We start from the raw sequence: 13,357 nt of genomic DNA, 5'->3' as shown, positions 1-13,357 counted from the left end.
AGGCTGCGATTACTACTACTACGACAACAACAACAACAACTACTACTACTACTACTACTACAACAACTACTACTACTACTACTACTACTACTACTACTAGGCTACAAAAAGGAAAGAAAAACGGAGTATAAGTGCTAACTCTACATTTGTTGCTACAGGTATGGCATGCCCTGTAAGTGAGAGAAATCAGTAGACGACAGAAGCGGTTGTGAGGGAAGGGGTCGGATAGACGACATAGGATCACTATAAGAGATTCTCGACTCACCTTTACCAGCATGGAGGAGATTCTGATCCTACAAATGGGAGGTGAGTGCGACTGAGACTTGTTAATACTTCCAGGACAAGAATATGTAAGAACTGTTATATTTATGCTCCCATCGGATGATGCTCAATTTCCGAGTGATTTTCTCTTCTCCAGTAAACATACGATGAATACAAGTATACAACCATGAGCAAAAGTTCGAAGATAATCCTTTGATAGTATTGTGTTCGGCCTCCAAATTGCCCATTCCCCTTCAAACGACTATGTTCTACCTACTCACACTCATTTGTTGTCTGCTTCATGCTGCTGCTATATAAAAATAGTTCACGTAACCTCTTCCATTGCCTCAGCCTGCAGAGAAGTGTCGCCGACTTACTCATGCCTGTACATATGATTAAAAAGTACATTAACTCCTTCAGTCCCCCAGATGTCTTTTTAAAGTTTTATTAATTAACTTCAAACCGTCCTTCTCAGCTTACAGAACGCCTCTCATATCGGAAGGGCTCAAAAAGTCTCCCTTAAGCTGACCAAAATTGCGTGAGGGTCGCAAGAAAAAACTATAAAATGAAAAGTAAATAACAGCGTACTAAGTAAATATAGGTAAGTCTGATTGCAATGGAACTAGGGATATGATCAAATCCACAACATTTCATTCTTAGGTGGTATTAATCTTTCACTCCTCACTCCTGCCATCCCACCAACATTTCTTTCTTTCACACCAAAGTACTTATAACTCTAAAAGACAGACATGATGACTTTGAAGTTGAAAAAACACATCACAATAGACCGGGTGAATTAAGCTAGACGTTATGAGTGTAAAACTGTTGGCAGGCGTTTCGAGTCAAATGAAGCTAAGTGTTTTTTCTCTAGCAGGATTGTAAAGTACCTTCTAGGGTCATATTCTCGGAGTTGAGGAAGCCCCCTTACACCTCTTCCTTACCGATTTATTTTTGGATACGGCTGGTTGATGCATTTGTGGACGTTATTTTTTCTGAGTATGGTGATGTTAGAATGATTTAAGTAACAGAGGACGGCAAGGTGTTTTAAGAATAATTAATCGGTCAGGAGGAGGTGTTAGGGAGTTTCCTTATCCGATGAGAATACCGGCTCCAAATCCAGCTAAACATGTTCACTCCTGAATAATACGGTACATTTCTGACATTCAATGATTTTCTGTATCACAAAGCATGGAGGGCAGAACCGCAGAACATTTTTACATGCCGTACCTAATGCTGCTTCGGTGTCACCTTCCCTTACACGTTAAGACTGAGGCGACCATTCATCCTTGCCCCCATGACAGTTTTTCTAGACTCCATGGTAGTTCTTGTTTTTTTTTTTCCCTACTGGCTGGGCTGTAGACACTGGTGGGTGGAGGGGTTTTCTGACTTTGGCAATGTGTTATAACTCATAAATAGATATCTTAGTCACACCATTCCCCTTATTAACTGGCCTCGAAAGAACTATTAGTTAATCTGTTCTTTGGGGGATTCTTTTGTGTTCCTTGGTACTCCCTTCACCTCTCTCCCTACCTTGCTCCCTTCACTCCTCTCCCACCACCCTTACTATTTACCTCCTTTCTCCCTCCCTTCATCTCTCTTCCTCCCTTCCCTCGCTGTACCTCTCCTTCTCATCCCCTTATCGGCCAGGCAAAGATAAGAACTGTAATTAGTGATCGGTCTCGTTCATCCCGCCCTCACCTTATCTACACTAGAACAGTATTACCTGCCATGACCTTATTTTTATCCAGGGAACACGATTTATCAGTGCAAATACACACACACACACACACACACACACACACACACACACACACACACACACACACACACACACACACACACACACAAAAGGAGCATTCAGAGCATGCAAGACCGGCGCCCTACTGTTGGTCTAAGGATTCAGCTTTTGATTTTGCCCCGTGACCTTGACGTTTGACTGATTGTTCCTAAGAATTGGATTACATTATCTTCGCCTGACACTCACCAAGTCTGGTCGATACTGAATGAAAACTGTTTTTTTCCAAATCATTTGGACTTGATTTTTGACCTATCGATTTCGCAATTAAATCTATTCATCCTCGTCTGACTTTCGGCATTTTCCCCAAATTTGGTTCAGATTAAATCCAAAGTGATTGCGTTAAAATAATCGAACTTTTTTTGTTTTTGTTTTACTTTCTATGCCCTGACTTTTGAGTAACTGTTCTCGAAATCGAATGGCTTATTCTTGTCTTATCCTCAGTCCTTCCGTCAAATGTGGCTTAAATAGAACCAAAACTGTTTATGCTGACATTTGCATGCGACGACCTTTGGTCTATTTTTCTAAAAAAAGAAATAGGTCAGCCCATGGTAAGACCTGAAGTCTTTCACCACGCTGGTATAAATCGGATAAAAACGGCTTTATTTTGTTCAGACAGACAGACAAACACACACACACACACACACACACACACACACACACACACACACACACACACACACACACACACACACACACACACACACACACACACACACACACACACACACACACACACACACACACACATACACCAAGAAAAATGATAGTTAGCTTACACCTTTGCACGCGCAGGTGTAATTACAAATACAAATAATGCAGAGAGAAATACAGCTGCATTCAACACATTCACTGATATTGCTGTGAAGACAAAGTAATTTCGGTGCAACTTGAACCTTGCACAAAATATAAACAATTACACTTTATTTGCGAGAACCATCGAGGAAAATATTGAGGTGATTTGGTAAAGTGGACAGAATAGAAAATGAGACTGACGAGGCGAGTGTGTGTAAGAGAGGGGTAGGAGGGGGAAGGGGAGACCGAGGATGAGATGGATGGATTGGGTAGAGAGCTATGAGAGGCGTGTGTGAGCTGGAGAGAGGGCAGACAGAGCGGAGGCCAGGGTGACGAGGCCATTCGTTTGTGGGCACCTCCTTCGAGACTGTGGTGTTGGAGAGAGAGAGAGAGAGAGAGAGAGAGAGAGAGAGAGAGAGAGAGAGAGAGAGAGAGAGAGAGAGAGAATTTGTTCCATCCATTTGTTCAGTTACGGCACTGTGGAGGAAAATACACATATACACATCTAGATCCATCCCTTTGAATCTGTTACATTCATGCATATATTTACATGGACAGAAGCGGCATATGGGAGAAGATAAGAATATTTGCATACTACAGGCGATCTATTACGGAACCGAGACGCGGAAGTGTACTATGCCATCGCAGAAGTAGAGCCGACAATACTGACTATCGACTCTCTTACATTTTACTTGAAACACATGCCGAAAAAACTCTCTTCTTCTTCACCTCCCTCCCCTCCCCTTCCTCTTTTCCTCTCTCCCCCTCTTTGTCTCGCTGTCTATCAAACACGTTAATTCCGGAGACGGCGACCATGAACAAATCGCCTCCACGTCGCCCTTTCTTCCACCAACAGGCTACCCTTCCTGCAACCCACCCAATCAGGAGTATTCGTCTGTTAAGTGATGGCAGCGATGTGCCTGTACACATACAGCCCAAAGATTAAATAATTCTACTGTGCGTTTGTTCTAACGTGACAAAATTCCTTAACCTCTTTTAGCTCAGCTGGCTGGTCAGGCTTAGTCAGACCGAAGGGCTGATTTGACCAAAGTTGATTATCACCTTAACTTAGCAGAGATTTTCGTCCTTTTGTAGCCTATTCCTTGTGGCTCAATGACGGAAAAAGAAAACAGTACTGCTGGACATCATTTCCGTACCACTTCTTCGTGACTAGCACCATATTCCAGTGTTAATCTCTCATTTCAGCTTAGCATTGAATATGGAGAGATGGTGATTTTACGCCTAATTAAAGCGACAAGAGAATCGTAACCAAGAAGACTCCTTCGTACCTCGTAGCTAAGGCTTACAGAGTTTCACTCAACCTCGACTTAATATTAAAGTTGTGAGTGGCCCAGTTCCGTCAGGTAAAGGAAGACTGACAATAATTGTCCGTGCCTTCCACAGGTACCATCGACAAGGACTACCCACGCACTAAAGGAGGGTACAATTTTGAGATAGGGGAGCCAGCGGTGCGTCGTGTGTTGCAGCGTCTGCGTCCCGCACGATCCATCATCACTACCATAGAGACACTGTGTAGGAAGGACAGCCAGGATATCACAGACCAAGACAGGTTGGTACTGGATTTATGTGTATCTGTATATCATCATCATCATCATCATCATCATCATCACCGTAAATGTCCTCCGTGGGAAGGACAGCCAGGACAATTCAAACCAAGACAGGTTAGCAATATATTTACTGTTTGTTTGTTTGTTTTTTTGTTCATTAGGTGAAAACCGCGGGGAAACTCCTACCCTGTGGGTAAGTTAGGCGCTCTTGGGGGAAATCAATAGATTCGACTGGAGATTGTTGTTGTTGTTGTTTAACACCGATCTGTCTGGCCGAGCAGACACGTCGGCCACAGGTAAAGAACTACTTCTGTGGGGTCTTCCTACAGTACAGTACAATACGTACACCATGTAGAGATCTGGCGCCCCCTTTTGGTAGACAGTGTCTCACTAAGGTCGGACCAGAGCCTTTCCCACAGGAAGGTGCTGGGGAATAGGGGGTCTGCCTCCCGGGTGAACGCAGAAGCTGCTCCACCCAGAGTGCACAGAGGCACGTGTAAGGCTCTCGTTTGGATGTAGCAAGAATCAATAGGAAATACGTCATCGAAGTGAATGGGTTTATAATCAGAGTGGGAGCATCTCAGAATCAGGAAGTGAATTAGTTATCAGCACGCCACCCCCAGCTTCCTGTATGTACTGTTTCAGTCACTGGCATGCACCACTGATAAAACGATAGCATTATCACTGGTAGAATGACCTTCCTGTATTAAATGAAAGGAAATGACGAGGACACACTCCCAGGGAGCAGATTCACTCCTCTCTCAAGCCTCACATGATCTTGCTCAATACTTGCTAGAGTGGTGTTGTGTCACCGAGTTCTGATCCGATTTAGACTAACTTGGTGGGAGGGTTGAGGGTAAGACAAGAATGAAATAATAAATCGATTTTGAGAACAATCGATGGAAAACCAGGGTCACAAGACACATTCAGATATTTGGCTCTTGGACCAACTGTTGGTCGCGGGTGTTAAGCCTTCTGATAGCTCCTTCTTGTGGATCAGCACTGTGGCATCTCCAGTATCACCTCTAGTTACACACGCGCGAATGATAGTGTGGCGTGTGTGTGTGTGTGTGTGTGTGTGTGTGTGGTTGTGTGTGTGTGTGTGTGTGTGTGTGTGTGTGTGTGTGTCATTATGTCTGTTGGGGTATGGACAAAATAACCAAAAAACCTTGTCAGATTTAGGCAAATGGACAAAATAACTAAAAAACCTTGTCAGATTTAGACAAAAGATGATGAGAGGGCAGAAGGTAAGGCCAGGAAGGAGAAACTGAATAATGAGAACAATGAAAGGTCAGTGTCACAGGTGTAGGTCAAAGGTGTGCCCCTATAACTCAAGTAGTTTTGATTAGATTAGACCAAAACCTGGTGTAAGTGTTTATGGGCGGCCAGAGATGAAGAGATTACATTTTGAGAACAGTAGGTCAAAGCTTGAGGTTAAAAAGAAAACTTAAACAATTTTAATCCGATTTGGACCAAAAGTGGTGGAAATGTTGAGGATCAGGCAAAGATGAACTAACGTGATTTTGAGAACCTTCACTCTAAAATCAAGGTCACATAGCACAGTCGGATGTCTGAACCTTAGACCACATGCATGATATCAGGAGGGACGTCTGGCAGTGAGGAGATTAAAAGCAACCCTCATTAACCCTCTCAGTACAATGACTCTTAAATTTGCTTTGTTACATTCACACAGTTTAATTTTGTTGAGAATTTCCGAATAGAGTTAGATTATAGACTTCATCAGAATCTTTGGTACTATACACTTTTTACTCTAACCTGGCCTAAAATTGCCATCTTTTCATCGTGAACACTGAGTTGTAATAATATATTATCACTAGAACATATTACTAGTCACGAAGGAGTGCTATAGATGTAGAGTCGAAGCACTGTCTTTTTCTGGCACTGAACTACGTGGAATAAAAACTACAACGACGAAAATCTGGGCTAAGTTAATATAAACGTAGCGTAGTTTGCTCTCCGACCTTGAATAAATTAGTATGATGATAACATTATTAAGACATCGTAGTGAACTTTTTAACCCTTTCAGTGTAATGACGTCTTTATTATATTATTATTATTATTATTATTATTATTATTATTATTATTATTATATCAGTAAGAGTTTATGTATCACAGGTAGCATACAGAGTAGTCCATATATAACATTTATTTTCTCTTCCACTCCGCCGGGGCAATTCTGGTGTCCTGCGGGTACAGTTCAGTCAGCGTCATCAATGTTTGTCCTGCGTCACATATTTACTTCCTACTCCCACTGCCACACCCACACCACCAGACTGAGCCATTCCCGCAGTACACAAGATACCACCAGCTGGGTTTCTGGTGAAGCGCTATTTACTGCTGTTATATGTAGTTCTTTCACCTTAACTTGGCCCAGATTTTCGTCCTTTTTGCGGCTTATTTCTCAAAACTCAATGGCAGAAAAAACGCTACGGCTCTACCTCCTTTCCACAGCACTTCTTCGTGACCTGGATCATATTCTAGTGTTCATCTATTGTTGCAACTCAGAACTCCAGATGCAGGGATGGCATTTTTATGTCATTAGAGTAAAAAAGGTGTAGGTTATATTATTCTTCCCAGACTTCTAGTAGGGAAGATGTTACTGAAGGTAATATGTAACCACTCAAACAAAAAAAAATTCGCTTTGAGTATAATCATTAGTAGATTGAAAGAATAAGTAAAATAATATCCCTAACTTTAACCACTGACTCCTGTGATGTTTTTAAAATAATTTACTCTTGTTGTCTCCTAACCATCTTATTCAGCACAGGATAGACCTTCCGAACTGTAGAGGATAGACAGATAGACAGTAGTAGTTGCAGTAACAGCAGCGGCAGCAGCACCAGCACTAGCAGTAACATTAGTAGTAGTAGTAATAGTAGTAGTAGTAGTAGTAGTAGTAGTAGCATCCCAAGGGTCATCCGAAGAGTGAACCCAGTGGACTGCAGGCTGAAGGTGACTTCTTCCTGCAGTCCACCATCCTCGTCTGGGGGACAGGAAGGGAAATGAGGGACGTCTGTAGAACCGGGCAGTGGAGTCGCCCAGTTATATCGGTGCCACCAAATGACGGTTCTCCAGCACCGAAGTGGTTAGATAAAGATATACCCCTTCAGCACGAGGTCTTTCCTAGGTTGAATAAATCACCAGGAACAACAAAAATACACTCAAAATGACGTCACTGGGGTTGAAAGGGAAACGGAAATGAAAGTCCTACGTGTCTAAGCTCACGGCGTGAAAGGCAGGCAAATATCAGAGTCCCATTTTCCGCCTATGTATCAGTGACTTTCCGGTCTAGTGGTGCAGTGTTAGTGGGTGGATTAAACATTATGCTTCTGATCAATCTTCTGTCTTAACGACTGACTCTGTTCGACAGGTGTATGTGAAGCCCATGTGTGAAACACACACACACACACACACACACACACACACACACACACACACACACACACACACACGAGAAAACAAAGAAGAAAGACCACTTACAGTAGAGAGGGCAATACCAGTGCCAGCCTATTGTTCCAAGGGCTGAATATCTGACTTTGCTCTTTGACCTTAACCTTTGACTGATTGTTCTGAAAATTAAAGCCCTTCTTTCTTGCCTTAGTCTCAGCCCTTCATCCAAGTTTGATCTGACTTGGGAGACAGCTATGTTGCGTTCACCAGATCATGATATGGCCTGACCCTATGACCCTGACGTTTGAACAGTTGCTCTCAAGAATAGTGGTCAACCCCTTGGCTGGCCGTCAACCACCCCACAAAGTTTTGTTAAATTAAATAAACACAAGTTTATTTTATTTACACACACACACACACACACACACACACACACACACACACACACACACACACATACATCGAGTAAAACATAACACTATCTTTCGCTTCGTGAGAGTGAGTGTATATATGTGCAGACGGTTGAGCCTGTGAGGTGAAGCCAGGACTCCGCGGTTTGAATGGTGTGTGAATTTTTTTTTTTTTTTTTTTTTTATGTGAGGAAGAAGGAACCAAAGGCAAAGAGCCTGCAAAACTATTCCTTCCAAGAGAAAAACAAAATATAAGAGAGCCAAATTCAAGATCCGATCATTTCCAGATGCCTGGACACACTACGTTTGAAAAACTGGAGATCATAGGAAGCAGGAAATACAGACAGAGGGAGACAGTTCCAGAGTTGACCTGTTGCATAAATGAAGGACTGGGAGTAATGGTTAACTCTTGCATTAGAGAGTTGGACAGAAAAGGGATGAAAGTTTGCTGCTAGACGGGTGCTACGCGCCAGTCGTAGGGGTGGAGGAATGCATGCAGACAGTTCAGAGGAGCAGTGACCATTGAAGCAGCGATAGAAAAGGGATAAAGATGCAACAGTGCGGCGAAGAGACAAAGGTTGAAGGGAGTCAGTAAGAGGAGGAGAGTTAATGAGGCGAAAAGCCTTTGACTCCACCCTATTGAGAAGAGCTGTATGTGAGGAGCCTCCCCACACATCATGAGAGTTGTACTCTACACAGGGGCGGATAAAACCCCTGTATAGAGTCAACAATTGTGCAGGGGTAAAGAAGGAACGGAGTCGGCTTAGCACACCCAATCTCTTGGAAGCAGATTTTACAAGAGATGTAATATGATCTTTCCAAGACAAGTCCCGAGTAAATGAAACCCCAAGCATGTTCAAGGATGATGCAGGATTAAGCTGAATATTATCAAACATTAGTGGGTATACCTGTGGAAGATTTTGTCGGGTTGATAGGTGCAAAAACTGAGTCTTTGATGCATTAAAAACAACAAGATTATTTTTACCCCAGTTAGAGATATGAGCCAAGTCAGACATTAGGTGTCCCATAGCTTCATCCCTTGTTTGTTGAAGTAACTGTTGAGATGGATGTCGCGGGAATCGAATGGAAAGGTGAAGGGTGGAGTCATCAGTGTATGAGTGGATAAGGTTAGATGTACAGCTTAGAAGGTCATTGATGAATAAAAGGAAGAGAGTTGGTGATAGGACAGAGCCCTGAGGAACACCACTGTTAATAGATCTAGGAGAAGAACGATGGCCGTCTACAACAGCGGCTATAGAACGACCAGAAAGGAAGCTAGAGATGAAGGCACAGATAGAAGGATAGAGACCGTAAGAGGGCAGTTTGGAAATTAAAGATTAATGCCAGACTCGATCGAAAGCCTTTGAGATGTCAAGTGCAATGGCAAAGCTTTCACCAAAGTCCCGAAAGGAGGATGACCAGGAGTCTGAAAGGTAGGTGAGAAGATCGCCGGTGGAGCGTCCCTGACGGAACCCATACTGACGATCAGAAAGAAGGTTGTGATAGGAAAGATGCTTTAAAATTTTTTTATTAAGAACAGACTCGAAAACTTTTGAGATACAGGATGTTAATGGAATTGGACGATAGTTAGAGGGTTGGGAATGGTCACCCTTCTTTGGGACTAGCTGAATGAGAGCAAACTTCCAGCAAGAAGGAAAGGTACAAGTTGACAGACAAAGGCGAAAGAGTTTGCCTAGGCAAGGTGTAAGCACAGAAGCACAGTTCTTGAGAACAACAGGAGGGACTCCATCAGGCCCATATGCCTTATTAGTATTGAGGCCTGAGACAGCAGAAAATACATCAGCTGAAGAAATTTTAATGTCAGCCATGAAGAAGTCAGAGGGGGGAAGTGATGGAGGAACAGCACCGGAATCGTCTAAGGTGGAATTGGAGGAGAAAGTCTGAGTGAAGAGATCTGCTTTATCAGTAGAAGAAATAGCTACAGAGCCATCAGAGTAGAAAAAAGGAGGGAAGGATGATGAGGTAAAGTTGTTAGAAAGGTTTTTGGCAAGGTGCCAGAAGGAGCGGAAAGAATTCGAGTTAGAGAGTTGAGAGCACTTAGTACGGATGAAATTATTTTTAGCAGAGCGAAGAACAGACTTAGCACGATTCCGGGCAGAAACATACAAAAGATGTGATTCAGGGGTGGGTTGGCTCTGGTACCTTTTATTGGCCCTCTCCTTGTTGCGGACAGCATTAGAACAAGCGTGATTAAACCAAGGTTTCGTGTATTAGTCAAAGGATATGAGAAAGGAAAGTATGCTTCCATGCCCGAAAGAATAACCTCTGTAATGCGCAAGGCACACCCAGATGGCTCCCAGCCACGGAAGCAATAATCATTCCAGGGAAAATCAAAGAAGTACTGCCGGAGGGCCTCTCAGTCCGCAGCTCCAAAGTGCCACAGACGACGTTTCAAATTACTGTGTGGCCCATTTTACTGGGTATGCTGTTAATTCTCTCACTTATGTGATCTGTCTTTCCTGGTCTATAGACTCAAGCTCACCCTGTTCTTAGGAAGGAAAAGAGGTCAGGAAGGTATCAACAGTAACCAACCACAAAGTCCTCTGAGAATGCATACCTCTGCCAACTATATTACTCCTATTCCAGAGACCGCCAAGTGAATAGTTCAACCTTTCAGTCATGTATTCACCAAACACGTGCAAGATATTCATCCTGAAAGTACTAACTGGTAAAGACTATTGGGAAGATGATGAATGTACTCACTGGGAAAGACTGATGGGAAGATGATGATGACGACGACGATGATGATTATGATATGTTTAGGGCTTATTAATTATTCCAACTTTTTTGCTTTACTGTTTCTATATTTACTGCTTCCATATATACCATGTATAAAGAAGTTAAGAAAAATGTTGTTGTTGATGACGATGATGATGATGGTGATGACAGTTTTCCAAGTTTCTCTGCTTTCCTGTTCTTATCTTTGGGGAAGTTAGCATGGTATGATGATGATGATGATGATGATGATGATGATGATGATGATAATAATAATAATAATAGTTTCGTACTTTTCCACAGTTCTCTACTGTTTTATTCCTCTTTCTGCGAGAGATATAATGATGATGATGAAGATGATGATTTTTCAAGGTTCTTTACTTTCCTGTTCCAGTTTCTGGTAGATGTGTGATGATGATAATGACGATCTTTTCCACGTTCCTCCTTTGCAGAGACAGCTTAGTGGAACGCGTATGTGATGCCAAACAGATAAAGATAGTGGTCACACACGGCACGGACACCCTCCTCCTCACCGCCTCTCACCTGGCCAGCCACCTAAGGCACAGGGGCGTCAGTAAGAAAACTATAGTGCTTACGGGCGCCCACACTCCAGAGAAATTCAGGTGGGTGGAGTGGGATATTTGTCGTCTTGTCTATTGTCTCTACCGCTACGTTCTCCTGTTAGTTCATCTCTGTCTCAGTGCTTAAAGATGCCCATACGCCAGAGATTTTTAGGTGGGTACAATTTTTCAAGAGTAGGGTATTTGTCATCTTTCCTTTCTTTCCTTTTCTTCCATTCTCTCTCTCTCTCTCTCTATCTCTCTCTCTCTCTCTCTCAAACTTTCTTCCTTTCTGTCAGGACTATGATAGTGGTTAAGACTCGGTGCAACCCCCCTTTTCTCTCTCTCTCTCTCTCTCTCTCTCTCTCTCTCTCTCTCTCTCTCTCTCTCTCTCTCACACGCTTTCTCTCTTTCCAGGGACTCAGACGCGGATTTCAACCTTGGAGTGGCCCTCGGGGGGGTACAAGCAGCTGGCCCCGGTGTGTGGGTGGCCATGAACGGGTTACTCTTACCCAGCGACCGAATGGACAGGGATGAGACCGGACAATTCCTACCCCGCCGACGACAACTCCCGGTTACTGTTTAGAATTCAGAGACTCTGAGGTGGAGGGGTCGGTGTGGCACTTTCACTTGACTTGTTAATCTCTGTATATGACAGGTTAACCTTTGCAGTCCAGAGGTGTACTTCCTCTTGTACTCTTTCTGCTGTCAGACAAGGGGTCGGCTTATGAATGGCTTTGTCTCTGAGTCACTTAAATGAACTAAAAGTGTTACTCGTTTTAACTCGTGCCAGCCAGCCATATGCCGAACCACCAATGCAGTCCACACTATTGCACTGTAGTACTAGATCTGTCATGTGAATATAGTATTTAGAGCCTCGATATATAAAATACATAATATATTGTATTCATGTCACAAAAAATACAGCCACAATGGAAAATAAAGAAGCTCAAACAAAAGGGAATAATTTTTTTAGCTTGTACACCTCAGGCATCCCACAGGTCATACTCATTCTCTCTCTCTCTCTCTCTAGGGGGGGCGCGGTAGCACAGTGGTAGCGCGCTGGACTCGTAATCGGGGGATTGCGAGTTCGAGCCTCGCCCGGGCTGCCGTGCCGGGAGTGGTAGCTCGCTCCTGTAACCATAGCGGGGCTATATCGTCCAATACAGGGCTTAGCTCGGGGGAACTCCATTTCTCCCATTTCTCTCTCTCTCTCTCTCTCTCTTTCTCTCAGATTTCAGAACAGAGTATGGAAACACTAACTACTTCATCCTTCTTCTCCTTCTCTTAATCTCACTTAATTAATGACACAATAATACTGAATAAATGTTTCAGTGTAGTTTAGTTGTGCCTTTTGGAGGATCCAGCAAGTACAGTAAACACTACTCTAGTCACCTTACAACATACTTTTGATATATCTCATACTTTTCACATTCTCATTGGTTAAAGAAGCTCTCTAATACAATTTAGAGTTCAAGAGAAGTTTCATCTATCGAGAGTTCAGAGAGTTTCATCTTGTGTATAGAGTTCATAGGAGTTTGGGGTATTTGGCACAGCCCAGTTCAGTGGGAAAGTTGCCTTAATCCTAAGGGTAATGTGCACCTACCCTCCCAAGTTACAGTCAACACAGTCTAGGATGAAACAGTGACTTCAGGACCTGACATTTGCTCGTCAATTGCTAGGAGGAGAGCTGGAAGCATAAGAATGAATGGATGAGAGTGTGAATGCGATTAGTCCATATGTTGTGTGAATGGGAAGCCCCCCTGGGATGATCCTGGCAGCGAGAGTACGAGTTAGTCCAGGTGAGACGACAATGTTGCC

General features: G+C 43.2%; 1 protein-coding gene across 1 annotated transcript; it reads left to right on the top strand.

Moving 5' to 3' along the window:
* The first annotated feature begins 247 nt into the window (after positions 1-247).
* LOC145398124 (uncharacterized) lies at positions 248-12,122 on the top strand. Its single transcript, XM_080271075.1, has 4 exons — positions 248-306; positions 4,256-4,421; positions 11,429-11,599; positions 11,954-12,122. The coding sequence occupies exons 1-4, from the start codon at positions 276-278 to the stop codon at positions 12,120-12,122; spliced, it is 537 nt and encodes a 178-aa protein (XP_080127201.1). The 5' UTR covers positions 248-275.
* The last annotated feature ends 1,235 nt before the right edge of the window (positions 12,123-13,357 follow it).

Source organism: Coenobita brevimanus, chromosome 44 (assembly GCF_032717465.1).
Source record: "Coenobita brevimanus isolate Jiangsu-jjx chromosome 44, ASM3271746v2, whole genome shotgun sequence".
NCBI classification, from domain to species: domain Eukaryota; kingdom Metazoa; phylum Arthropoda; class Malacostraca; order Decapoda; family Coenobitidae; genus Coenobita; species Coenobita brevimanus.
This window is presented reverse-complemented; position numbering and strand designations above follow the sequence as displayed.